This window comes from Zalophus californianus, chromosome 7 (assembly GCF_009762305.2).
Source record: "Zalophus californianus isolate mZalCal1 chromosome 7, mZalCal1.pri.v2, whole genome shotgun sequence".
In the NCBI taxonomy this organism is placed as follows: Eukaryota; Metazoa; Chordata; class Mammalia; order Carnivora; family Otariidae; genus Zalophus; species Zalophus californianus.
Window position 1 is genome coordinate 74,131,951 of NC_045601.1, and position 26,134 is coordinate 74,158,084.

Sequence of the window (26,134 nt, forward strand, 5' to 3'; positions counted from 1 at the left end):
TGGTGGTTGTGTTGATTTCGTCCTGCAGTCTATTGGATTGAGTATTTATAACATTCCATTTTATCCCTTCTTTGGGCTTGTTAGTTGTACCTCTTTGTTGTATTTTTTTTCTAAGTTTCTCTATGATTCATAACATGCATCTTTATCTTATTGAATACAGTCTATTTTCAAATAACATTATACCACTTTATATGAGTCTTAAAAACAGTAAACTCCCCCAACCTTTTTGCTATTTTGTCATACATTTTTCTTCTATATATCTTAAAACCCTGGGATGTATTATTGTTACTATTATTATTATAATTAATATTGCTTTTAATAGTCTAAAAAATTTTTAAGGAATATAAAAAATGTATATTCATGTAAAAACATTTATCCACATATTTATCATTCCCAGTTTTTTGTATTCTTTGTAGATTTGAGGGTATTTTTTAACTTCTTATTTAAAATGAATTTAAAAAAATTTTTATATTGAAGTATAAGTGATATATAACATTATATTATTTTCAGGTGTACAACATACTGCTTTAATACACTGTGAAATCACCACAAGTCTAGTTAACATCTATAACCAGTACCAAGAAAAACATTTTTTCTTTGAGATAAGAACTTTTAAGATCTGCTGTCTTAGCAACTTTCAAATACAGTTGACCCCTGCACAACATGGGAGTTGGGGATGCTGACCCCCTACACAGAAATCTGTGTCTAAGATTTTTAGCCTGGTATTGTGGCAGTTTGATGATGGTGTATCTTGGTGTGACTTTTCTTGTATTTATCCTGCTTGGAGGTGGTTGAGCATTGATCTGTGGATTTGTAGTTTCCATCAAAATGAAAAATATGTTTTGTCCACTCACTAATTCTTCAAATATTATTTCTCTCATCCCCTGCCTTCTGACCCTAATCACAATTGTGTTAGATGGTTTTTTGTCCCGTAGGTCACTAAAGACTCTTTCATTTTTTAAAGCTTTTTTCTTCTCTGTGCACTTGTTTTTACTGCTGTGTCTTCAAGTTTACTGATTGTTTTTCTTCTTTCCTTTGATCTTCTGTTAATTCATTGAATCTTTTTTTTCTTTCAGTCTAGAAGTTCATTTTGCAGTTTTTTTAAATCTCTTTTGTATCTTTTCTCATGTTTTTTTTCCCCCCAAGTCCTTAACATTAGTATATTCTCCTGATCCCAATGTTTGTGCATTTCTGGGTCTCCTTCTATTGAATAGTGCTTCTCCTTGTGATTTTTTTATTGGATGTTGGATATTGTAGATTTTTATATTGTTGAGTGTCTGGATTTTGTTTTTTTCCCCTATAAAAAGTGTTGAGTTTTGTTCTGGCAGATAATTGACCTTGCTAGCTTGATCCTTCCAAGGCTTTTCTTATGCTTTGTTAAGGGAAGTCTTGAGTAGCCTTTCCTAGTACAGCTTGACACTAGTACTAAGGCTCGGCCTTTCTGAGGTTTCTACTGAATGACCCTACTAAACAATGAGGATTTTTTTTCCCACTCAAGCTGGTTAGAACTCCAGAGTCTCTCTTTCTTGTGTGAAGCCTGTGAATTTTCTAGCCTATAGCTTTCCAGTTGCTCAAACTATACAAATATGGCTTAGTATTCCGCAAAGACTCAGGGAGACTCCGTGTAGATCTTTAGAGCTGTATTTCTACGTAAGTGTTTCCTCTGTTACTGCCCTGCAACTTCTAATCAGCTCAGCCTTTCTGAACTCTTATCTCTGTCACCTTAACACAGTGAGACTGTCCTGATCTCCCCCTCCCTGCTTAACAATCCTGAATTTATGTACCTTCAAGTAACTGTAGGGCTCACCCCACTTGTTTATCTTTTCTTAGGAATCACAGTTTTGTGCTGCCAATTGTCCAATGTCTGTAAATAGTTGTTTCATATATTTTGTCCAGTTTACTCGTTGTTTGCAAAGTTCTTGAAATCCAACATAGTAGAGGAGAAAGTCCTATAGGTTGGATCATACTTAAATTTGCAGCTAAATTTTCCAACAAAGAATGAAAAATATCTCCAAAATCTATCATTCAGATCTTTTATATTGACTTTTATTTACTTTACCTCAATTTTAAAAACTTCTATTTATGCAAATAACATTTTCAAGTTATAAAGTTAGGGAATATAATAATAGAAATAGTACCTTGAATGTACAACATCTTCCTCCCAAAAAGGTTGGAACACAGCAAATTAATACCCTCATTGTTTTCCAAAACAATATGGAAGAGCCTGCATATTATCTGAGATTTGTCATATGAGAACCACCTTCTCAATGTGGTTTTATTCGTAGATTTTTATAAACTTAATTGGCCTCGATGTTTCTGAAATCTCTGATATGCTGTTTTATTTCCATTCATTTCTCTGCTGTGTCCTTTCTGTCTGTATCTTCCAGTGACTTTTCCTTCTTACCTCAAATCTAGTTTATTCATGACAAATTCCTAGAGAAGGGATTGGTCATTTGTATGTTACAGTATTTGCCTCTAGACTATTCAGTTACAAAATACAGTTAACAAAATGCAATATTGAAAAATACACATTAGCACTTTTCCCATTCAGAAATAATATTTGGCCTTATTAACTTATGATTTAGATTAAATGCAACACTAGTTATAATACTAACGAAAGTCATTATTACTACTAAACATAATGGCTAATGCTTATAAATAGGGAATATTATATACAAGCCACTGTTCTTTTTTTTTTTTAAGATTTTATTTATTTGACAGAGAGAGACACAGTGAGAGAGGGAACACAAGCAGGGGGAGTGGGAGAGGGAGAAGCAGGCTTCCCGCTGAGCAGGGAGCCCGATGCGGGGCTCGATCCCAGGACCCTGGGATCATGACCTGAGCGGAAGGCAGATGCTTAATGACTGAGCCACCCAGGTGCCCCACAAGCCACTGTTCTAAGCGCTTTAACTTTTAATCTTCTCAGCAGTCCTTTGAGATAAGTACTATTATCATCCCCACTTTATACAGATGGGAAAAATGAGGTTGAGAGGGTATGTGACTTGCCAGTGTTTCTACGCTGAAAGTAGTAGAACCAGGAATTAAATCCAAGCCTTCTGGCTCCTAGTCATGCTTTTAAGCACTATACTGTACTATTTAAACTGTTTCTTACACTGCCTCTTTGTAGTCACACAAATACTACTTCCCTTTCCATTGATTTCAAGTAGTTCTCAAATCCCATGTAGTTGTCTAAGTTCATTGTCATAGCCTCCCATATTTCCTCTCTCCTTGTTCATCATCTATACTTAAATAAGTCTGATCTTTGAGGTTACTTAAAATTCAGTGATTCCCACCTAGGACATTAGAATTTTAATCATGTTATATTGGTTTTAGCACCTAGAAGTATGTCTAATACAAAATAATATCTTGATAACTGTTTTGTGAATTTAATTATGTCTGCTGATATTTAGAAAATCCGAAACTCTTCTTTCTCATACGGAAGAGAAACAAAGGTGAGCTTCTCAGCCTCAGAATATAGATACCGATGTAGTTAACCAACTAAGGTAGTTTATTTACCTAAGGTACAATACCCACCTTGTCTTCCTTATGAACTAAAATGGAGATGTTTCTGTAGGTCGATGTCACTGGGACCATCTCTGTTAACTCGTAAGCCCTCTCAAATTCATTCCCAGACTTTCGTTATTAATTGCACTCAGGTTCTGCACTCCATTCTAAGAAAAGACAGCTATTCCAGAGCAGACTCTGCAGTACTTCGTACATCTTTCTTACATCAAGCCATCCTGTTTCTGAATGTGATCTAATTTTTAAAATACAATTAGGATTGTGTTTATTTATGAAATGATGGTTTCCACTCTGAAAAGGTCACAGATCTCTGTCTTTTGATTTAAGGGCTATAAACAACACGTTAAAAATTGGCTTAGAGACCCTGGCCAGATAGCCCCTACCCCACCTTCCCCGTAAGTAGTGTTATGGCATCATATTAACATGGACACACCTTTCCCTTCTGGTGTAAATTCATTGAGGTATAATTGGGGATTTAAGCTGAGAAGTGCCCAGGATTGGGAAATAATAGAGATCATATAGAGCCAGTATTTACCTGAGGGAAGGATTAGAGATAGAGCTTTCATAAGTACTGTTTCAGGCTTACATTAGAGATACCTACAGAGACCAAAAAAATCAACTTTAAAAAAATAAGCAAATCCAACCGTTTGTTTAAGAATGTCAAGATTTCACAGAAGTGCTATCTTTTGTAAGTAAGCTATTTGAGACTTTGTCTTTAAAAAATAAGCATTAAACTTTGGTTTAAAAATAAAAAAATTTTTGGACAGCTCTAGAAATGTTTTATTAGTTAATAATATAAAAGATTAAAAATTTAAAACTCTTATAACTAGAAGTAAACCTAAGTCTTATGAATTGAATTCTCATTAAATCTTCACACACACAAAAAATCTTCCCCCAAAAAAGTATATCCTCTAAAGATAGCCTTATGGTAATATTTCAATAAAATACTCTTATGCAGACTCCTTCCTTTGGAAATCAACAGTCTTTTCCTGGAATATGACTTTTTTGATAGTGTGATCCTTGTATTTTTTAAAAATTATTTTCTTCAGAAAATTACAGTGATGATTTTGAAGGTGAGGAGGATATTGATGCACCTTTGACTACTCAAGAAGAGACTAATACCAAAGAAAATCCCAAATCTGAAAAACTACACGTACCCAAACAGGTATACATCAATTATATATTTGACAATTTTGAAACTTCTGTCATCACCTTAGCTGACTGTCACTATATGAAGAGTTCAAAGTATGGAGTTTGTCATTGTCTTGCTCATTGTTGTAAAGTTGTAAGTCTCTTAACACTCAGACATTTTCTTAATTTAGGATGTCAATTTAATGTAAATCTTAATGAAATATGGCAATTGATTTTTTAAAGGATCTTTTTGGCAAGTAACTTCTTTAAGTTTTAGAAATTAAAATTCTAATTGAAATCTCAAATCTAATTTTAAACAGGTATATTAAGCTACATTTTCTTTGGTAGATCTTGTCCTTGGGAAGTACAATCAGTATTTATGCTAACAGTGACATTACTGTCTGAAACTTAACTTGGCTAAGATCATGAATTAAATTATTCCGTTCATATTCAGTTGTTGCTGTACTCCAGTTCTCACAAATACTGGCTTAAGTGTATTACTACATAATGCCTGACATACAGAACTTACCATTGAAGCTATTTAATAGTAACTAACTAGTAGGATAATTACTGTTTGTTATGTTGGTCTTGATCTGTACAAGTGAGGTCTCTTTTGTGGCTGCATGTTAAGACTAGATGTTTTAAATATGTATGAAACCATAGGTGTCTAAATAGAAGTAAGAAAGGCTACCCAGGTATTAATAAATACTTATTTTTAAATATACCTTGTGCTTTGTCACTGGGTGTCTCTACATCACTCAGTTTGGAGGGGAAAATAAGAAAACCTTTAGAGGGGCACCTGGGTGGCTCAGTCGTTAAGCGTCTGACTTCGGCTCAGGTCATGATCCCAGGGTCCTGAGATCGAGTCCCACATCAGACTCCCTGCTCCACGGGAAGCCTTCTTCTCCCTCTCCCACTCCCCTTGCTTGTGTCCCTGCTCTCGCTATGTCTCCCTCTGTCAAATAAATAAATAAAATCTTAAAAAAAAAAAAAAGAAAACCTTTAGAAATACATGAAGATTAATGTGATCTGGTTATCCTTAGAAGCTTAATGGGATTTATACTTGGAATATGGCAGTTTAAATGTTTTATGAAAGATAGGTCAGTAGAAGGCACAGTGGTTTGATATATAAAGAAAATATAGCCTGCATAAAAATGTGTCAGTGTAAATGTACACATTGCCTATCCAAGTGGAGAACATAGGTGACACTAATTATAAAACTTACTATAAGGGAACTTAACAATTTTTTTTAGAGAACTTATAATTTTGACAAATTTCAACTATCTTGCCATTTGGTGGCCTGCCTCTTTGAAAATTTTGTTTCTCAAAATGTAGGTGAAACAGAATACAAGTTATATTTGATCATTAATTTTGAACAATAAAAGAAAAATGATTGATGTTACAATAGCAAGAATCTTATGTGAAGTATCCATGTTATCTTGGAGTTCAAAAAATAGAATTTCTGAGCAAGGTGATGAGCAAATGGCATCTAGATACTTTAAACAAAGCTTTTAAAGGCCTAAAGGGATTGGTAATTGCTGCTACAATTCTGAAGAAACTTCTAGAAGTTCTTTCACAGCTATGTTCTCAGTCTTATAGAATTATTAGTGAATGAGGGTGATGAAAGAAACTTAGAAAGTACATTTCTTGACTTTTTCATAATGGAGTAAAACACTGGTTTTCAGATTTTGCTATTATTTGCATTGTGGGCATTTTACATAATTTTGATTTCAAATCATATTATTTTCTTTTAATTTAGGAAGAAGAGAAAATTGGTATGCTGGCCAATGGTAAGTATTAGGTGGGAAAAGATTGGTCTCTTCAAATTGTATCTAAATAATTCTGAATAAGTTACTATCTTCCTTTGTTTTTAAATATCTCTAATGAATTAAAATCTACAGATTTTTCTCAGCAATATGTACCTTATGCCTGTCTTGAATAATTCCTGTTATATGTAAGAATACTTCATTTTCAAAAGACTAGGACCAGATGGCAGTATGGTAAAGTCTACCAAACGTTCAAAGATGGAATTCATCCTTCTTAAAATCTTCCAAAAAACAGAAGAGGAATTCTTCAAACTCATTCTATGAGGCCATCGTTAACCCTGACACCAAAACCAAAGACACCTCAAGAAAAGAAAACCACAAGAAAGCAAGCAATCCCATTTACAATAACATGAAAAAGAATAAAATATTTAAGAATAAATTAAGGAAGTGAAAGAGATGTACACTTAAAACTATAAAATATTGATGAAAGAAATTGAAGAACACAAAAATAAGTGAGAAGGTATTCTGTGCTGATTGATTGGAAGAATTAATGTTAAAATGTTTGTACTACCTAAAGTGATCTACAGATTTCATTACAATCCATATCAAATTCAAAAGGTATTTTTCACAGAAGTAGAGAAAACAATCCTAAAATTCACATGGAACCACAAAAGATCCTAAATAGCCAAAACAGTCTTGAGAAAAAAGAACAAAGCTGGAGGCATCACACTTCCTGACTTCAAATATATTACAAAGCTACAATAATCAAAATATTATGGTATTGGCATTTAAAAAAACCACATAGATCAGTGGAACAGTAATCAAAATAGTATGGTATTGGCATTTTAAAAAGACAGATCAATGGAGAGTCCAGAAATAAACCTATGCATATATGGCCACTTAGTAATGGATAATGGCACAAAGAACACACAGTGAAGAAAGGAATAGTTTCTTCAATAAATCGTGTTTGGAAAACTGGATAGCCACATGCAAAAGGTGGAACTGGACTCCTATCTAACCCCGTACACAAAATTGAACTAAAAAGGATTAAACACTTGTACATAAGACCTAAGACTATAAAACCCATAGAAGAAAACATATGGGGTAAGCTCTTTTACACTGGTCTTGGTGACAATTTTTTAGATTTCACACCAAAAGCAAAGACAACAAAAGCCAAAATAAACAAGTGGGATTGCATCAAACTAAAAAGCTTCTGCACAGCATGGGACACCATGAGCAAAATGAAAAAGCATTCTGTGAAATGGGAGAACATATTTGCAAATTACATAACTATTACAGGATTAATATCCAAAACATACAAGGAACTCATACAACTTAATAGCCAAAAATGACCAATAGGCACATAAAAAGATGCTTAACTTCAGTAATCATCAGGGAAATTCCATTAACAACCACAGTGAGGTAACACCTCACACCTGCCAGGATGGCTATTATCAAAATGGTAAGATGCTGGTGAGGATGTGGAGTAAAGGGAACTCTTGTTGTTGGTGAAAATATAAACTGGTATAGCCACTATGGGAAACAGTATGAAGACTCCTCAAGAAATTAAAAATAGGACTATTAACATGGTCCAGCAGTGCCACTTTTGGATAGGTATATCCAAAGAAAACAAAGTCATTATCTCAGAGAGATGTCTGTATTCCCATTTTCATTACAGCATTATTCATAATAGCCAAGGTATGGAAACAACCTAAATGTCTGTCAATGGATGAATGAAAATGTGATATATATATACTAATGGAATATTATTCAGCCTTAAAATAAAGGAAATCTTGCCATTTGCAACAACATACATGGACTTGGCTTAGTGAAATAGCAAGACAAAGATTCTTACAGATTCCACCTATAAGTGATACCATGCAAACAAAAGTTGAACTCAGAAACAGAGTAGAATGATGGTTGCCAGGGGCTGAGGGGTGGGGAAAATCAAGAGAGGTTAATAATAAAGTCCAAACTTTCAGTTATAAGATAAAGTCTGAGAATCTATATAAAATGGTGAATACAGTTGTAACTATTATATAATTGAAACTTGATAAGAGAGTAGAATTTAAGTGTTTTCACCAAAAAAAAAAAGTGAGGTGATACATGCATTAATTAACTCAGTCATAGGAATCCCTTCACAATGTATACATAAATCATCATGTTGTCCACATGAAATATATTGAAGTTTTATTTGTCAATTATACCTCAATAAAGCTAACAAAAAAAAATATGGTTAGTTGACAGTAGAAAATGTAATTTACAGAGTAAAAGAATTTTACAGTGAAAATTAGAAAACATTGATGAAGAAGACACAGATAAATGGAAAGACATCCTGTGCTTGTGAATTGGAAGAAGAAATACTGTTAAGATGTCCATACTACCTAAAGTGATCTGCAAGTCTACAAAGGTAATCCCTATCAAAATCCTAGTGGCATTCCATTTTAAAATTTATAGGGAACCACAAAAGACTCCAGATAGCCAAAGCAAGCTTGAGAAAGAGCAATGCTTGGAGGCATCACCCTCCCTGATTTGGAAATATATTTCAAAGCTATAGTAATCAGAACAGTATGGTATTGGCATAAAAACAAACATATAAAACCATTGAGACTATAGAATAGAGAGCCTAGAAATAAATATACACATCTATGGTCAACTGATCTTCAACAAGGGGGCCAAGAATATACAATGAAGAAAGGATAGTCTCCTTAATAAGGCATACCTTGTTTTATTGTGCATTGCTTTATTGTGCTTCACAGATAGTGAGTTTTTTACAAATTGAAAGTTTGTGGCCACCCTGCATAGAGCAAGCCTATCAGTGCCATTTTTCCAACAGCATTTGCTCACTTTATGTCTCTGTGTTATATTTTGGTAATTCTTGCGATTTTTCAAACTTTTTCATTATTTGTTATAGTGATTTGTGATTAGTGATCTTTGATGTTACTCTTGTAATTGTTCTGGGGCACCATGAACCATGCCTGTGTAAGACAGCAAACTTAATTGATAAATGTTGTGTTCTGACTGCTCTCCTGACCAGCTGTTATCCCATCTCTCTCCCTCTCCTCAGGCCTCCCTATTACCCAAGACACAACAATATTGAAATTAGGCCAGTTAAGAACCCAATAGTGACTCTAAGTGTTAGAGTAAAAGGAAGAGTCACATGTCTTTCACTTTAAATCAGAAGTTAGAAATGATGAAGCTTAGTGAGAAAGGCATGTTGAAAACTGAGATAGGCCATCATAATACACTTGATCATCCAAGAGTTCTGATAGAGATGTATGTTGAGATTCATGTTGTTTTCATGCGTATGTTTCATAACACAGCATCCATTCTGCAGCCCATGGATCAGAGTAATTTTGACTTTCAGGTCTTACTATTTAAGAAATACATTTCATATGGCTATCATTGTGCAAGATAATGATTCCTCTGATGGATCTGGGTAAAGTAAATTGAAACCTTCTGGAAAGGATTCACCATTCTGGATGTCATTAAGAACATTCATGATTTACAGGAAGAGGTTAAAATATCAACATGAACAGGAGTTTGGAAGAAGTTGATTCCAACCTTCATGAATGACTTGGAGGGGTTCAAGATTTTAGTGGAGGAAGTAACTGCAGATGTGGTAGAAATAGCAAGAGAACTAAAATTAGAAATGGAGTCCGAAGATGGGATTGAACTGCTGCAGCCTTATGGTCAAATTGAAAGGATGAGGAGCCTCATGGATGAGCAATGAAGGTGGTTTCTTGAGATGGAATCTTCTGGTGAAGAGGCTCTGAAGGCTGTTGAAATGACAACAGAGGATCTAGAATATTACATAAGCTTAGTTGATAAAGCAAGCAGGGTTTGAGAGGATCAACTCCAATTTTGAAAGAAGTTCTGTGGGTACAATGCTATCAAGCAGCACTGTATGCTGCAGAGAAGTCATTTGGGAAAGGAAGAGCCAATTGATGTAGCAAACTTCATTGTCCTACTTTAAGAAAGTGTTACAGCCACCCCCACATTCAGCAACCACCGCTGTGATCGGTCAGCAGCAATCAACATTGAGGCAAGACCCCACCAGCAAAAAGATTACAACCTGCTGAAAACTCAGGTGGTGGTTGGTATTTTTTAGCAATAAAGTATTTTTAAACGAGGTATGGACACTATTATAGATGTAATGCTGTTGCACACCTAATAGACTACACTTTGGTGTAAATATAACATTTATATACACTGAGAAACCAAAAAAATTAATCTGACTGGCTTTATTGCAATATTTGCTTTATTTCAGTAATCTGGAATTGAACCTGCAGTGTCTCAGTTATGCCTGTATATGGTATTAAAAAACTAGACACTCATATGTAGAGGGATGAAATTAGGCCTTTATCTCACCCCACATACAAAAGTCAACTCAAGATGGACCAAAGGCTTAAATATAAAAACCTGAAACTGTAAAATAACTAGAAGAAAACATAGGAAAAAAGCCTCTTGGCATTGCACTAGGGAATAATTTTTAAATATGACCCCAAAACACAGGCAACAAAAGCAAAAATAGACAAATGGGAGTTCCTCAAACAAAAATGCTGCCTAGCAAAGGAAACAATCAACAGGGTGGAAAGGCAACCTATAGATGGTAGAAAATATTTGTAAACCATATTTCTGATAAGGAGTTGATAACCAAAATATATATGTGAGACTCAATAGCAAAAGACCTGATAACCCAATTAAAACTGAGCATAAGACCTAAATAGACATTTTTCAAAAGAAGACATACTAATGGTCAACAAACACATGTAATGCTTAGCTTCACAAATCAGGAAAATGCAAATCAAATGAGATATCCCCCTCCTACCTGTCAGATTGGCTATTTATCAAAAAGACAAAAAAATAACATGTTGGTGAGGACATGGAGAGAAGGAAACTTTTGTACACTGTTGATGGAATGTAAATGGGTGCAGCCACTATGGAAAACCATATGGAGGTTACCGAAAGGAATTTAAAATGGAACTACCTTATGGTTTAGTAATCCCACTTCTGGATATATATTTTGAAGAGTTATCTGTACTCCCGTCTTCACAGCATTATTGACAATAGCCAAGATACATACACAACCTAAATGCCATCGACACATGAATGATAAAGAAAATGTAGTACATGTAATAATACACTGTGAAGGACATCATGCTAAGTGAAATAAGCCAGATGCAGAAAGACAGATACGACTTTTTCTGTGAAAGGGAAGTATATGCAAATCAAACTTCAAAAGCCAAAGGAGTCCTAAGGCTGAAGGAAGAGGCCAACAAGTCCAGCTTGACAAGAAGTGATTTATTAAGGGAATTTACAGGCAGAAGCATGTTTTGTGCACCACAAGATGAGTAGATCTCTATAACCCCACTTCCCTTCGTACCTGCCTGTATAGCCCTAGAGGCTGGGAGTACATGCTGAGGGACTACCCAAGGGGACAATGTTTAAGAATAGGTGTGGGTCATAGTCCTATCTCCGGGGCAGATCAAGGACTCTATGCCCTGAGGGTGTACTTAAGGATGTGGTAAAGGAGAAGGAAAGAATGTTGGATGGCAGCTGTGCTCAAGAAGGTTTCAGGTCATAGAACAGGTACGGCAGATATGTCCAAGATGGTATTAGTCTTGTTCACCCATGCGTGACCTCACTTACGTGTGAAATCTAAAAATGTTAACCTTGTAGAAACAAGAGAGTAGAATGATGGTTACCAGGGACTAGGGGAGGGGGATTGGGGAAGATGTTAGTTAAGGAGTACAAAGTTTCAGTTATACAGGATAATTAAGTTCTAGAGATCTAATGTATAACAATACGGTTATAGTTAATATTATTGCTATTGAAATTTGATAAGAGGGGGAAATGTGTGTTCTCACCACACACATACACAAAACCAAAAGATAGGGTAATGGATATGTTAATTAGCTTCATTGTGGTCAGTATTTCACAGTGTGTACACATATGAAAACATCAAATTGTACACCTTAAATATATACAATTTTTAATTGTCAATTATGCCTCAGTTAAGTTGAGGGTGGAAGAATATTGCTTTTTTGTTCTTTTTCACAGGCCCTTTGCATTCCACATGTAAATGTACATTATACCCGTATATAAGCATAGTTATGCATGTTAATGTAATCATGCTTATTACATATATATGGTTATATGCTCTTTATATGGAAATATTTATCTTTGTTTTTATACAGCTTATATGTGATTGAAAATATTACATTGAAGGAACCATACAAATGTCTCTATATTCCTCTAATTTTTTTTTATATTGTTCTAGTGGTGCTGCTTGATTCCTTAGACTCTGTTGCAGAGGTCAACCTTGATGAACAGGATAGAGCAACTAAGCCGGAGGCCCTGCCAGAAATGGCTGATAATGAAATGACAGGAACAGGTAAAGGTAGAAAACTGGCTATTCTCTAAATATGTAATAGTTTAAGACTAGTTGACTTTATTTCTAGAGAAATAAATATAATATATAATAATATATATAATAACTATATCAACAATTAAAAAATTTTGGTGGGGGGTTGCTGAGGGAGAGGGAGAGAATCTTAAGCAGCCTCTGTGCCCAGCGCGGAGCTCAGTGTGGGGCTTAAACTCATGACCCTGAGATCGTGACATAAGCTGAAATCAAGCGTCAGATGCTTAACCGACTGAGCCACCCAGGCACCCCAACAATAAAATGTTAATCCCACATTTTTACCATTATTGACAACTTAAATAATCTGAACTTGCCAATGGTGACACTTAATGCTAGTAGGCCAAGTAAAGTGTATGTTTAATAAAGATTTGTTAATGAATGAATGCTGTTGATACAAAGTATAGCACTATAGTGAATATTAATTAATTTTCTCTGCCCCTCCAGAGTATTTTGTTAAATTTGGAACATGTAGGAGAAATGAGATTTCAGTCTCACTTTGCTTTTCTATTGTTCCCTCTTGTAGGAGAAGGCTAAATCACATTCCAAAATTCCAAAATGCCTTGGACCATCTAGACTTTTCAAAAAGTTATATAAAGATCTTTAAGACAATGCCTTTTCAAACTATTAAGGCAGTGGAATCCTTACCTCCAAATGAAATCTCATGTAGTACTCTCTGTGTATTTTATCAGTATAAATATAAACATTTACATTTATTACATTTACTTATAAAGTTGGTGAGAACAATAAGGGTCTTTTGAAATTTTTAAAATCAGAAGTTTTAGACATTTGTTATATTCTTATATCATCGTCAGACCTGTGGAATGTTTGTATATTTTATTTTTGTTGTATAATATTAAGATATTCTTGGTTTACTACATAAATAGTGGCAGCTGAGAAATTTTTAATCAGCTTGCTTTGCAGGTCTCAATTGACTGGTATGGTCAATTAAACCAATTCCAACATTTGGAACAAAAGAACAATAGAAATGATAAATCACTAACCAACTCTAAACATCTGCTTGTATTTTATTTTTATTTTATTTTTTATTTTTCTTACATTTTTATTGAAGTATAGTGTACCCACAGAAAGTTCATGTATATAATAGTGCAACCTGATGAATTTTCATATACTGAACACACCCATGTAACCAGCAACCAGATCAAAAAACAAAGCATGACCAAAACCACAAAGTCCACTCAAGATCTTATTTCTAGTCACTGCTGTTCCAAAAGTCACCACTGTCTTGTTTCATCCACTTCCATTTAAAAACATAATTATGAGGGTAAAAAAATTACAACAGAATTTTCCCATTGAGTCATGTTATTCATTTACTTGTTATTACCCAGTTGAATATTCGCCGTAATGAAAGCATGTGCTGAGCACATGTTCCTCAGTCTTACTGCTGTTCAAGTACATGTCGTGTGTGTGTGCTATGGTAGTCACCCTACATGCACAGTTGTCAGCCAACACAAATTCTTATAAAAGACCAATATAGAGTTAACAGCTTTTCTAATCAGTGATACATTATAGGAAATGCATATACATACAGGATAGTCAGAGGAGCTGCATTCTAAGATGTGCATGAAAACAAAGGAAACAAAAGTTATCACTCTGATGGTTTTCAAAATATTACATTTGCCTAAATAGCACAGTTGAGTGTGCAGATTAATTTCTATTTTTATGTTTTAAAGCACGATTTAAGATGAAATTTCAGTCAAACATCTGTAGAACCTATGATTTTCTCCGAGAAACTATGATTTTGTAAAACACGGTATGAAAACCACTGCTGTAGGTGATAAGAAAAAAAATGTATTACTGAATGAAAAAACTCTTACTAAGATGATTCAAGCAGTTATATAAAGCTGTAGTGTTCTGGTCTTATTTCTTAAATGCTCTTGACTCTGAAATAATTTGATTGTTATTACTGGAAGATAGTAAGTATGATCTTATTGTCATATATAGCCTTGGACTCATAGTCCCAGCTTTGCCAGTTATCAGCTGTGTGACACTGGACAACTAATGCCTCTAAGCCTGTTTCTTCATCTTTTAAAATGAGGCCTTGTGTTGGTCAACTCAGATAATGTATAATGCCTAGTATATTGTTAAGATTCAATAAGCAGTAGCACTATATGGTTCTTACCACTTATTTATAGCAATCCTCTGTTTAATGGTAGAAATTATAATAAAAAACTTGAAGGCATACAGTATAAATACTTACTGGCTGTGGGGTATTGAGTTTACCTACTATTTCAAAAATACACCTGATAAGCTTCAAATCAGCATCTGAACTTGGTTTAAGAACTGAAAAATCAGATGGTTGTTTTGTGGTTTGTTTTGGTTTTTTGTTTTTTTTTTTTTACAAAATGTTTCTTTAAGTATTAAGCAACCTCGGTTTAGGTGATACATTGTCAAAGATCATCTTTTTAAAAAGGTATCACTTTTGAAATTCTTTGTGCTTTATTGTATTAGAAAGGTTGGAAGGTCAGATTTAGCCTTTTGCTTATTTTCATTTGTCTCCTGGGTAGGTACCATTTTGTGCTATGCTGCATGATGACAGTATTGCTTCACAACCAGATCTTGCCTCTGCAGTGTAGGATTTGACGCTTCTCAACTCCCTAAAGTAGAAAAATTAGGGAGCTTTTGACTTGTAATAATATATTAAATAACTACATAGAATCCTCTCTTTTTCATGTAAAAGGCAGAGAAGTCAGCCCTTTACTGATGAGGCTATATCTACAATTTTATTCTTAAGCATTAATTAATTAATCATGGGTATTAACAGAAGAGGAGACTACTTACCTTATTTCTCTCCTTTTCCCCCCACTCTTCTATGACTCTTTTATTCTTTTCTCTAATTTTAAAAATTCCAGTGTTAGTAATGAAAGGTACAAAATGAGTAAGAAAAATACTTAAAAATTTTTAAATCATTATTATCATTAGAGTCTTCTTCAAATTCTTTTTTCCAGAATTTATTTATTAATTGGTGGGAGAAGGAGGAGATTAATAGGGAAGGAAGAGTGAATGATGACATCAGGTTTTCTGTTTTGGATGACTGGGTGAATAGTGATGCCATTAGCTAAGATGCTTGTAGTAGAACAACTTTTGTTGGGGAATATAATTAATTCAGGTGCGGATCTATTAGATTTGATTTACTTATAGTGTAAATGTCTGTTAGAAAGTTTAACATTTAGAAAAGAGGTAAGGACAAAGACATAGATTTGGGAGTCACAATCATATGGGTAACAGTTGAGCTAAGGGTCTTGATGAAATTCGCCAGCTCAAAAATAAATAAATAAATGAGAGGTTTAAAAAAGAGGACTGAAGATGGAACTGTGAGATGAGCCATTTACCATAAAGGATGGTAAGGTTTTCAAAATATTAAATATTTCGAAATATTGTGAAATATCCACAAAAGGATGGAGAGGTGGCCATCACAGTGGTGGGAAGAACAAGAAGAGGCCATACAGAAGAAACAGGTCCCAGGAAGAGGACAGTGTCAGATGTCTCACAGGGTTGGAGAGAATTAAAGATGGCTAGATTTGACTATTAGAAAATTGCTTTTGATTATGGCAGTGTATGCAGGATATTGGAACACATACTGGATCGCAAAGTTAGGGGAGTGAATTTCAGTTGAAGAAATGCAGACTACAAGATACTTGGTGGCACTGGGAAGCAGAGAGAGAATGCAAGAGTGAGAGTGGTAGTGGTAAGGGAGACAGAATCCTTGAAAGATTTTGTCAGCTTAGGAGATTTGGGAATAGTTTTATCCAGTGTAATGGGGTTGATTAAGGATAGTAAGAAGAGAAGGCAATAACTAGTGGAGTCAGAGTTTATTTACAGTTCCTGCGTCAGGACACATCTCAACTTGCTAAAGAGTTATTGAGCCTGCTCTGATTTTGTACTGTTAGGCTATAGCTCCATATTAGCAAGGGTTGTACTTAACTCTATAATGTTGCTGTTGTCCCACCAGCCTCATTCACCATTCCGAACACATTAAGGGATGATACTGGTGTTTTTTGTCTTTCATGTATTTGTGTGATTATACTGGAGATGACATTTATTCCAACAGGTGTTTCTTATGGACAAAGCAATAGTGACATTGAAGCTCTCCATCAGGCTTATTGTCAGATAGCCCATTCTTTGGGAGATGCAGACGAGCAAAGAACTGAGAGTAATGCAATGGAAAATATCAAGAGCTCAGTGAAAGATTATCCTCAAGAAAATGAAGAGTCCTCTAAAAACATCTCTACTACAGAATCTGGTAAAAGTTAACTCGAGACCCTCTCCACACCGTCTCTAGTGTGGTATAATTCCAGTGCAGGTTGCTGTAGTGATTGTTTCTCGGTCTCTGAATTTCACTTAAAAGGTTTGTTAAAATGGAATTTGGGAATCAGTGGTTTAACTATAAAGTTAGAGCTGAACATGGGATAAAATTTCAATTCCTCCTTCAGTATGCCTTGGCCAAATTAGGAAATCACCTGAGTGTTTTCACTTTATTTTATGCTTTTCTATACTAAAGTTATTTTTTAAATAGAGAACAGTATTTTGGAATCAACTGAAATATATTTAACAAATGTGTGTGCATGTATGGACATAGCCATGCACATATTTTTGATATTGTATAGTTAGATACATTAAAATATATATATATATTCATATATAAATCAGGAGATTTTCTTGGTACAAGTAAGTTTATAGTGGGAAACTGGGTTTATTGTATATGCCATTTTGTGAACTCTGTCAGTCAGAAAAAATGTAATCTTAGTGGGATTAGACTTTAAATTAAGCAATTCACATGATTTTTTGGGTTGCTATTTTAACTTTTTTTCCTCTTAGATCTGCCCACGGTAGAGGAGCTGATGAAACCTATCAGAATAGATTCCTTTGGTGTCAGTGGTTTTGATGTACAACCTGTCAGGTATGAGGGTTTTTGGAATGAATTGTGCAGGTTGTTTGTTTGTTTATTGTTTTGTTACTGGAAACTTTTAGTCATTTCTTTTACATACTCATTCCTAGTAAATGATTAACGGATAGCTTATATGAGTCTACCTGTGAGTCACTGCTCTCTTCTTATTAGTACTTCTTACTCAGTTTATCAAAATTCTTCTAGTGCTAAAATAAAAAAATATATATTTTTTAAATAGATGCCACTAAAAAAAAATGCTGCCATTTTTTTAAGTAGTCTGATGGCTTTTTACTGAAAACTAAAATCCTTTCAGCTTTAAATAGCTCAGGGCAGTTGATTTGAACAGTGAGAGGGACCATGAATTTTATTCTCTATGCATTGTAGACTTGCTTTTTTATAAACCACTTAGTTTTGCACTTAGTCACAGACCAGCCATCCTTTTACAAGGTAAGTGTTTTGGTCACAAGAGCAGCAGGCGTCAGTACATTTTAATGGAAGCTCGTGGGACCTCGCTGTCATTCTCCAGCACACAGAGTAGCACATCACAGTAACTTTGCGTTTGTGTCACATCCATCATAACAAATAGGGCAGGCATCTTTATCTGCATCATTCAAGTGATGAAACTGAGGTAAACCAGTTTAATGGTGGAGCTCTCACAAGAACCAGATGATGGTGATGGAGATGGTGGTGGTGGTGGTGATGACAGCTAACATTTTTATCACATGCTTACTGTGGGCCAGGTACTGTGCAGAGTTCTTTACATATTAGATTTCACTTAATCTTATAGCCATTTTGTGTGGTATATTTTATTATCATCTCCGTTTCATAGATAAGAAAACTGAGGCTTAAAGAAGTTAAATAGGGGGGCTTGGGTGGCTCAGTCGGTTTAGCGTCCCACTCTTGATTTTGGCTCAGGTCATGATGTCAGGGTTGTAAGATCGAGCCCCGCGTTGGGCTCCACGCTGGGCATGGAGTCTGCTTGAGATTCTCTCTCTCCCTCTCCCTCTGCTCCTTCCACTCCTCCCCCTAAAAAAAGAAGTGTAAGAAATTGCTCAAGATCATATGGTTATAACCAGGAAACACAAGAAGTCCATGTGCTTAAACACTTAACACTGTCAGATCTTAGCTCTCCATGAAATATTTCTGTGAGAAGCCTGTCATTCCCTCCATGTATTCATTTGTTCATTTGTGTTTTCAGCAGACAGAGTTTGAGTCCCTCCTTATACTACATCCTCATCATGTAAGTCCACTTGCAGTGATTTCTCATCCTGTTTCTACATTTGTTCCATCTGAGAGAAAACGAGGCAATGAAGCCAGTCTACTTCCTTGCTAAGTCTAGTATTCTTCCACTAATCTGCAGCACTAGTTAGTATGTTTTCAAGGGCAGATTATTCTCACTTATTGCTGTTTGGGGCTATGTTAGTATTAATGAAGAGATGTGCTTACGTATTTTTGTGTCTTTGTTGGCATAGGTGGAATCATTTTACTAATGTGTAATTTCTAAGTAGAGATTTTTTTCATTTGTTTAAGGTCTAAAAACAAGTATACTTACATTAAAGGCGGAACAATCATTACGGAAATGTAAATAGTATAAACTTTAGTATACATATCTGAAAACTCTTCAGTAAACTGAAGAGTAAATAATCCTGGCTACTAGGATTATTAAAATTTTAGTAGCTAAGCATCATCAAAAATTTATTTTTTGTTCACATCATAATCCCATGTGTGTCAGTGGGGTTGGGATGGGACTGTATTCCACATAGTCATTTAGGGACCCGGGCTACTTTGTCATCAACACATGGTTTTAAGGTTGTCACAGCCTCATCCAGCCAGTTGATAAAGAAAGAAAAAAGGTAATTTGGCACAATTCCTTTTAACTGCCTCAACACAGAAGTATTACATCACTTCAATTCACATTCTGTTGGTAAGAACTATCACATCTAGCTAACAAGGTCCAAGAGGCTGGGAAATAGGATTTGCTTATATGCTCAGAAAGAAATAGGATTTGCTTATATGCTCAGAAAGAATAGTTAAATGAGTTTGATAGGCATCTAGTTAGTCTCTACCAGAATCTACCCTTCTAATAACCAAATAATTCATTTTACTCTTCTTCATACACAGACCCACTATCCCCTCCCCAAAGCAGACAGCCCAAAGTCCCATTCAGAACTGTGTCCATCTAAAAGACCAGGATTTCCAGTCTTCCCAACAGGTTTGAATGTAGCTCCTCACTGTCTACTAATCAATGAATTAAAAACACAAGTTCTCTACTTCCTCACCCCCATCCAGTATATGATAGTGAAACTGCAACAAATACTCCCATTAAGATGGGAAAAATATGAGGAAAATACAGCAAATAATGCAACCTTGAAATCCACGGGAAAGGCCTTACAACAATATGTACACTCTTGCCACAACTGAAGTGGGTTTTGTGGGGAGGCTGTGCCTGTCCTGGAGGATGCATTCCTTTCTTAGTCCACTTCCTGCCTGCAGGTGGTTTTAAGGCTCCCAAATAAGTCTTTGGCTGTTATTGTTTGTTTTATAAATATGGTTGTAGTTTCTTTGTCATTACAGTTCCTTCAAAAAGTTTAGTAGGCTTCTGATCTATTAGTTTCCAGTGAGTCCCATGTGCCAGTAACTACATTTAAAGTCAGTTTGCTAGTCAGAGGTTTTAAAACTGCTTTAAGTATTTGCTTTGCTTGTCCCTCTTTCTTTCTTTTTTTCCTCTCAATTCAGTTGCAGCTATCTGTATATTATTGAGAACAATAACCTTAAGTGTGAAGAGGACTCCTTTAGTATGATCTTTGTCAAAGGACTGAGTCACTCTTTTCAACTTAGAAGTCTCATGAAATCCTGCTTTTTCATAGCATTTTTCAATCCTGAATCCTACTGTTAGGTTCACAGAGAATAAACCTTAGAGGCACTGAGTTTCTAGACTCTCTCTGTTTTCTTTGATTTCTTCTTATAAACTGGCCCTTTTTTATCCTGAGGTCATATCTTTCTTTTAGTATCTTGTCAAAAGTAGTCAATAGTAGCTAGCACTTAGAAACTCTCCTGCCATTTTTCTTAGTACCCAGACTCAGTAGCCATGTGATCTGCCTTATAAACCATTGTAGGTGATTGTTTGGCAAATGTTTTGTCACTGTAAAACATAGGTTGCCATTCTCCAGCTTCTAGTATCATTTTCCTTGCCACCCAAAACCCAGCCACTGAGCCAGTGACACGTATCTTAGGTTCTTGTCACCATAGCACTCACATTCTAAAGGCAAGAACTAGTAATTGGCCCCAACTAGATTCAGGGAGGCGAGGAAATGTAGTTTAGTTAGTATGCAGAAAGAACAGGAGACAGTTTTGATGAGCTTCTAGCCAGGTTCTGCTACCTGAAGAAGGAAAGAACTATTATATTTTCTGATGATTCCAACTACTTTAGAAAGGCCTAACAATTACTGAGAAGCCGGTCTATCTTACAAGAAAATAGTAGCCTCTTAAACTTTATTTTATAAATGACATCTTATTTTATAAATTACAAAATTAAATGACCTAATAGACCATGATTACTCAGTTTGAAAATAACACTATCCATATTTTTGGAGCCCCTATGCTATACTGATATTTAACCACATGTAGAACATTTCCTTAAGGGATATTTTCTCTATTTTAAAAATTGAGGGGTGCCTGGGTGGCTCAGTCGTTAAGCGTCTGCCTTCGGCTCAGGTCATGATCCCAGGGTCCTGGGATCGAGCCCTGCATCGGGCTCCCTGCTCCGCGGGAAGCCTGTTCTTCCTCTGCCACTCCCCCTGCTTGTGTTCCCTCTCTTGCTGTGTCTCTGTCAAATAAATAAGATCTCTAAAAAAAAAAAAAAATTGAATGGTCTGAAATATTACATTGTATTTAAGTGTTTTAAACCACAGACATAATTTTATTTCAAGATACTAGTGATTTTCCTGTTTTACTTTAAAATTTTTCCTATACTGTGATGAAATTTATGCTTTTTAATATTTATACTCTATTTCTCATTGACATAAATTATTCTTTAGTTTCTTCTAAAAATGTGTAAAATGTTTTTCATGCCTCAAATGCATGCTGACATGATATTATGGATAAAAGATTAATTACAGAGTTCATTAGAAATTCAATTTTTATTTTTTCTTACACAAAAACAGTCTCAGTCTTGCTTGGTTTGTCTTTCCTTTGAAGTAGGTCTCAGAGTCATCCAGTTTATACTGCATTAAATTATCTGAAATTTAAAAGAGTTATGGGACACTATATGAGTATACTCTGCTAACCAGAATTACAGATAATATGTTTGACATTAATATCCTAATTTGAGTGGTTACAAATATTATATATAAATAATAATATACATAATAAAATATAAATATTATATTTTGTGTGTGTAAATATATGTGATATGTATGGTATATGTATATATAATTGATATTTGAGGAGTCACTTAGGGTTCATTCTCTGTTTTGTTTTATAGCTATAAGAAACTGGCTGATAGAAAAGAAACTGAATTTGTTAGCCCTTTATCCCTTAAGACGAACCCAAATATTATATCTCAAGAGCCACGAAATGTGAAAGAATTTTTTGACAGAAATGAAGAGAATGTGGTTTTACAAAAGACAACAAATAAAGGTATAGAAAATGGCTGTCCAGGAGTAAATAATACAGAAGAACATATAGATAAAATGTATCTTGATATTTTGAGGAAAAAACTATCTGTTGGTCCTTCGTCATTGCCTCAGGGTGACAAAATAAATAAAGTAAGTGTTTATAATCTAAGTTGATTTGAAATATTGATAAATGAAGTTATATAAATGCTATTGATAAGTAGGTACTTCTTAAGCTAGTGGGATTGATTGCATACTAACCTCCACATAGATCCTGGATATTTGTGAGCAGTATTTATTACAACATCCCATAGTCCCCAAATTTTAAAATACCACCATAGCATTAGCTTTCTTTTGGAAGCCATTCTTTACATTCTTCATTTGTTTTTAATAAGCATAGTCCAGGATTTGAGTAGCACAAGAAACTAAAGTTTATTCATCATTCTAGTGCTTTTTAAATCTTTCCAGTAGTGTGTGTTCTACAAAAGCAGGTAAGTTGGCATTTTATATAAATGCTATTAGCAGCTGTTGAGAAAGTTATATTTCACTGTTCCTTTTTCTTCTGTTCTTGATCTATTCTGATTTATAGTTTCCTTGATCTCAATATTCTGGTTTTATTTTACAGTTTTAAGTTACGTGTTTACCATAAACTGTCTCCAGTTTTTTGTGGAATAAGACAGGGTATTAATACATTTTTATCTTGAGACTTCTGGAGAAAAAAAGATAAAATTTTATGTCATCTGAAAACATATTCTTTCCTCTTCTCTTCTATATTAATTCTAGTAATTACACATCTTGTTTTCTGGCAAGCTTATTTTGTTCTCTTATTTTGCTTTGTTTTACTCCTGACTGTGAAGATGTGCTTCAAAATACTAAAATTCTGATGAGTTAGACTTTGAGAACTTCAATGTGTAGTGGTTTGCCTTATAATATAATAATATATATTATATATATATATAATGTATGTAATATTATATGTATATAATATAATACAAACTATCATTTAGTAATCACTGTGGTTTTGTGATCTGTTAAATCTTCATTTACAACTATAGTTGAAGTTTATTTAAGTCCTAAAAAGTTGCTACTTGTGTGCAGACTTTTAAACAACTCGGTTCTGGAGAAGAAGGGGCTGTAACTGGTAAACAGGTACCATGCAAGAAGGCCAAAAGTGCACCTCCATTACTTCAAAGAAAACCCCAGAGTGGATTATATGCATCAGTTAGGAGCTCAGGCTATGGCAAATCCAGTTCACCATTCAAGACTTTTCCTACTCTTGAAAAGAAAACTTCAAAGGACATTATGAAAAGCAAAAACTTGAGATCCATTCCCACTTCAAATCAAGCTAGGAAAAAAGGTAATTATGTGCTCTTTTCGTAATAGAGTTCTGTGCATATAGTATATTATTTCACTTTCCTTGTTCTCTGCTTTCCCTATTTCTTTATCTCCTTCTGTGAACTTTTATTTTCATAGGAAAGAATTCATCTTAAGATAGGATATTCCATTCTGAAAGATTCAGTTTACAGGAGGATTTTGGTCATTGGCTCTAGGCTTTCCTGAATGACACTCCCAAAGTATGGGAAGTGAGTAGGAGAGTCAAACCCATCCTCATCTGGTTCACTTTGGAATATCCAGTGTTTACCAGAGAAGAACTACAAATTCAGAATGCAAATGGCAACCTACAAATGAAGGTTGATTATAGAGATTATTTGGATATTGGTTCAGTATAGACTGAGCCAGGCTGGATGTTTTATATAGCACATAATGCGTATTTTTATATATCGCAGTGCCTCTGTTATTTCCTAATGCAGTCATTTATAGTGACAGTAGGAAAGGATAATTTTCAACTTAGGAGCCCATGCAGCTATTAAAAGAATAGAAATGTTCAGATCAAACCAATATTTCTACTGCCATTAAATTCCAGTGAGGAAGGGAGAGCTCTGGAGCCAGAAGCATTTTGTCCTTCCCTTTGTGATTAAATTTAATAGGTGACCAATTTGATCATTGTTATATGGTGATAGTTGTCACGAAGAGAACTGTCCTCACTGGAAAATTCATTTCTAGCTTGAAATGTCTTTCCTTGCTTTTGCCTAAGACAATAGATATTAAGTCCAGGACCACTTTAACTCTATTTTAAATTCTTTAGGCATTAAAGACTCTCTCCTGCCTTTGTGTTGTGTGTATTTGCTGCAGCAACCTGTGCATCTAAGATGAAAAGGAAGGCCAAGGTTGATTTATGTCAGAGTAGAGGAGAATACCAGCAGGAGGTAGTTATTCTGTAGAGACAGGAATATAATTCTGTAGGATTAATGCAAGCATCCTTTCATCTTGTTCTTAACCTGTGAACCTCTAATTCCTTCCCCTACAAAGTCTTTTGTATTGCCTTATTTTCTCTTGTTTTTGAAATGACTGTTCTACATGCAAGTGGAGACAACAAGGAACTAATTAGATAGAAATTCTAGAGTTCAAGAGGGAGGTGTAGACTGCAGATATGATTTAGGAGTTACTGTGAAAACTAATATAGATGGGCGACACCTGGGTGGCTCAGTTGGTTAAGTGTCTGCCTTCTGCTCAGGTCATAATCCCAGGGTCCTGGGATCGAGTCCCATGTTGGGCTCCTTGCTCAGCAGGGAGCCTGCTTCTCCCTCTGCCTGCCATTCCCCCCTGCTTGTGCTCTCTCTCTCTCTCTCTCTCTGGAAATAAATAAAATCTTAAAAAAATAAAAAAACTAATATAGATGGTTTTTAAACCATGAGACTGACAAAGAGAGTGAGCATTGCTATAGAAGAAAAACAGACCGAGGCCTGAGCTGTGGGCATGCTAACCTTAGGAAGTCAGGGAGAAGAGGAGTAACCTGCAAAGAGAAGAGAGTAAGGTTGGAAGAAACCTGAATATGTGGGATCCTGAAAGCCAAGTGAAGAAAGGAGAATTGATTTATTTGTCAGTTGCTGCTGAAAGAGAAAGGAAAGTGGAAACTGGGAACTGACCTTTGGGTTTAGCATGGAGGAGGTCATCAGTAAACTGGACAGTTCCCATGGTTATGTGGCTGTTAAAGGCGGGCCGAATGAGAATAGGAGGGAACTGGATGCTTTATGGACCAGGAGGAAAGAGTGTAAAAGGCAGAAAAAAATGGGGTAGTAGCTGGCATGGGAAGTAGAGTCAAGGACAGCTTTTTGTTTTGCTTTTTTTTTTAACGGTAGGAATAATAGTATGCCTAATAGTATGTTTATGCATTTTGGAAAGATTTGAGTAGATTCATGGTGGTGAGAGGGGAAGAATTGCTAGAGCAGTGTCCTTGAGTAGAGGAACTGTAATGGAATCTAGAGTTCATTGAAAGGATTGGCTCCAGATAGAGGCGTGGACAATTCATCTGTGCAAGCAGATGGGAAAGGGGAGGACGTGACACAGATATGGTGGGTGGGTAGACGTGGTGAAAGAATGTGGATGATTTCTTCTGATTGCTTCCATTTTCTCTGAGAAATAAAACATAGTATCATTAGCTGGCATTGAGGATGGGGTAGGAGTGTTAGAGGAGAGAAGAGAAGAGATGAAATAGCCATCCTGGAGGACTAGATTGCCCGCAGCAGAGTCTTCTTGAAGTTAGTGATTATGGATTTAAATTGATACCAGGCAACGTACTTGTGTGTGTGTGTGTGTGTTTGTGCATGTCCACATTTTGCTACATGATTGCAGGTGTTGGGTAGTTGTATAGTTGGATTTACCAAGAAGAGTGGTTTTTGCCAAATGAGTGCAGTGAACTGAGAGGAGC

The 26,134-nt window shown here is 35.3% G+C and overlaps 1 protein-coding gene across 6 annotated transcripts in view; it reads left to right on the plus strand.

Moving 5' to 3' along the window:
- CEP162 (centrosomal protein 162) overlaps window positions 1-26,134 on the plus strand; it is a 99,854-nt gene that overhangs the window by 22,127 nt on the left and 51,593 nt on the right. For 4 of the 6 annotated variants that reach the window (XM_027604135.1, XM_027604139.1, XM_027604141.1 and 1 more), the window contains exons 7-14: window positions 4,572-4,687; window positions 6,413-6,443; window positions 12,703-12,816; window positions 16,916-17,107; window positions 17,683-17,764; window positions 18,951-18,992; window positions 22,236-22,518; window positions 23,464-23,722. In XM_027604135.1, the coding sequence (XP_027459936.1) occupies window positions 4,572-4,687; window positions 6,413-6,443; window positions 12,703-12,816; window positions 16,916-17,107; window positions 17,683-17,764; window positions 18,951-18,992; window positions 22,236-22,518; window positions 23,464-23,722 (1,119 nt within the window). The remainder of the gene's footprint in view (window positions 1-4,571; window positions 4,688-6,412; window positions 6,444-12,702; window positions 12,817-16,915; window positions 17,108-17,682; window positions 17,765-18,950; window positions 18,993-22,235; window positions 22,519-23,463; window positions 23,723-26,134) is intronic. The other 2 variants (XM_027604138.1, XM_027604140.1) reach the window with 2 other exon arrangements.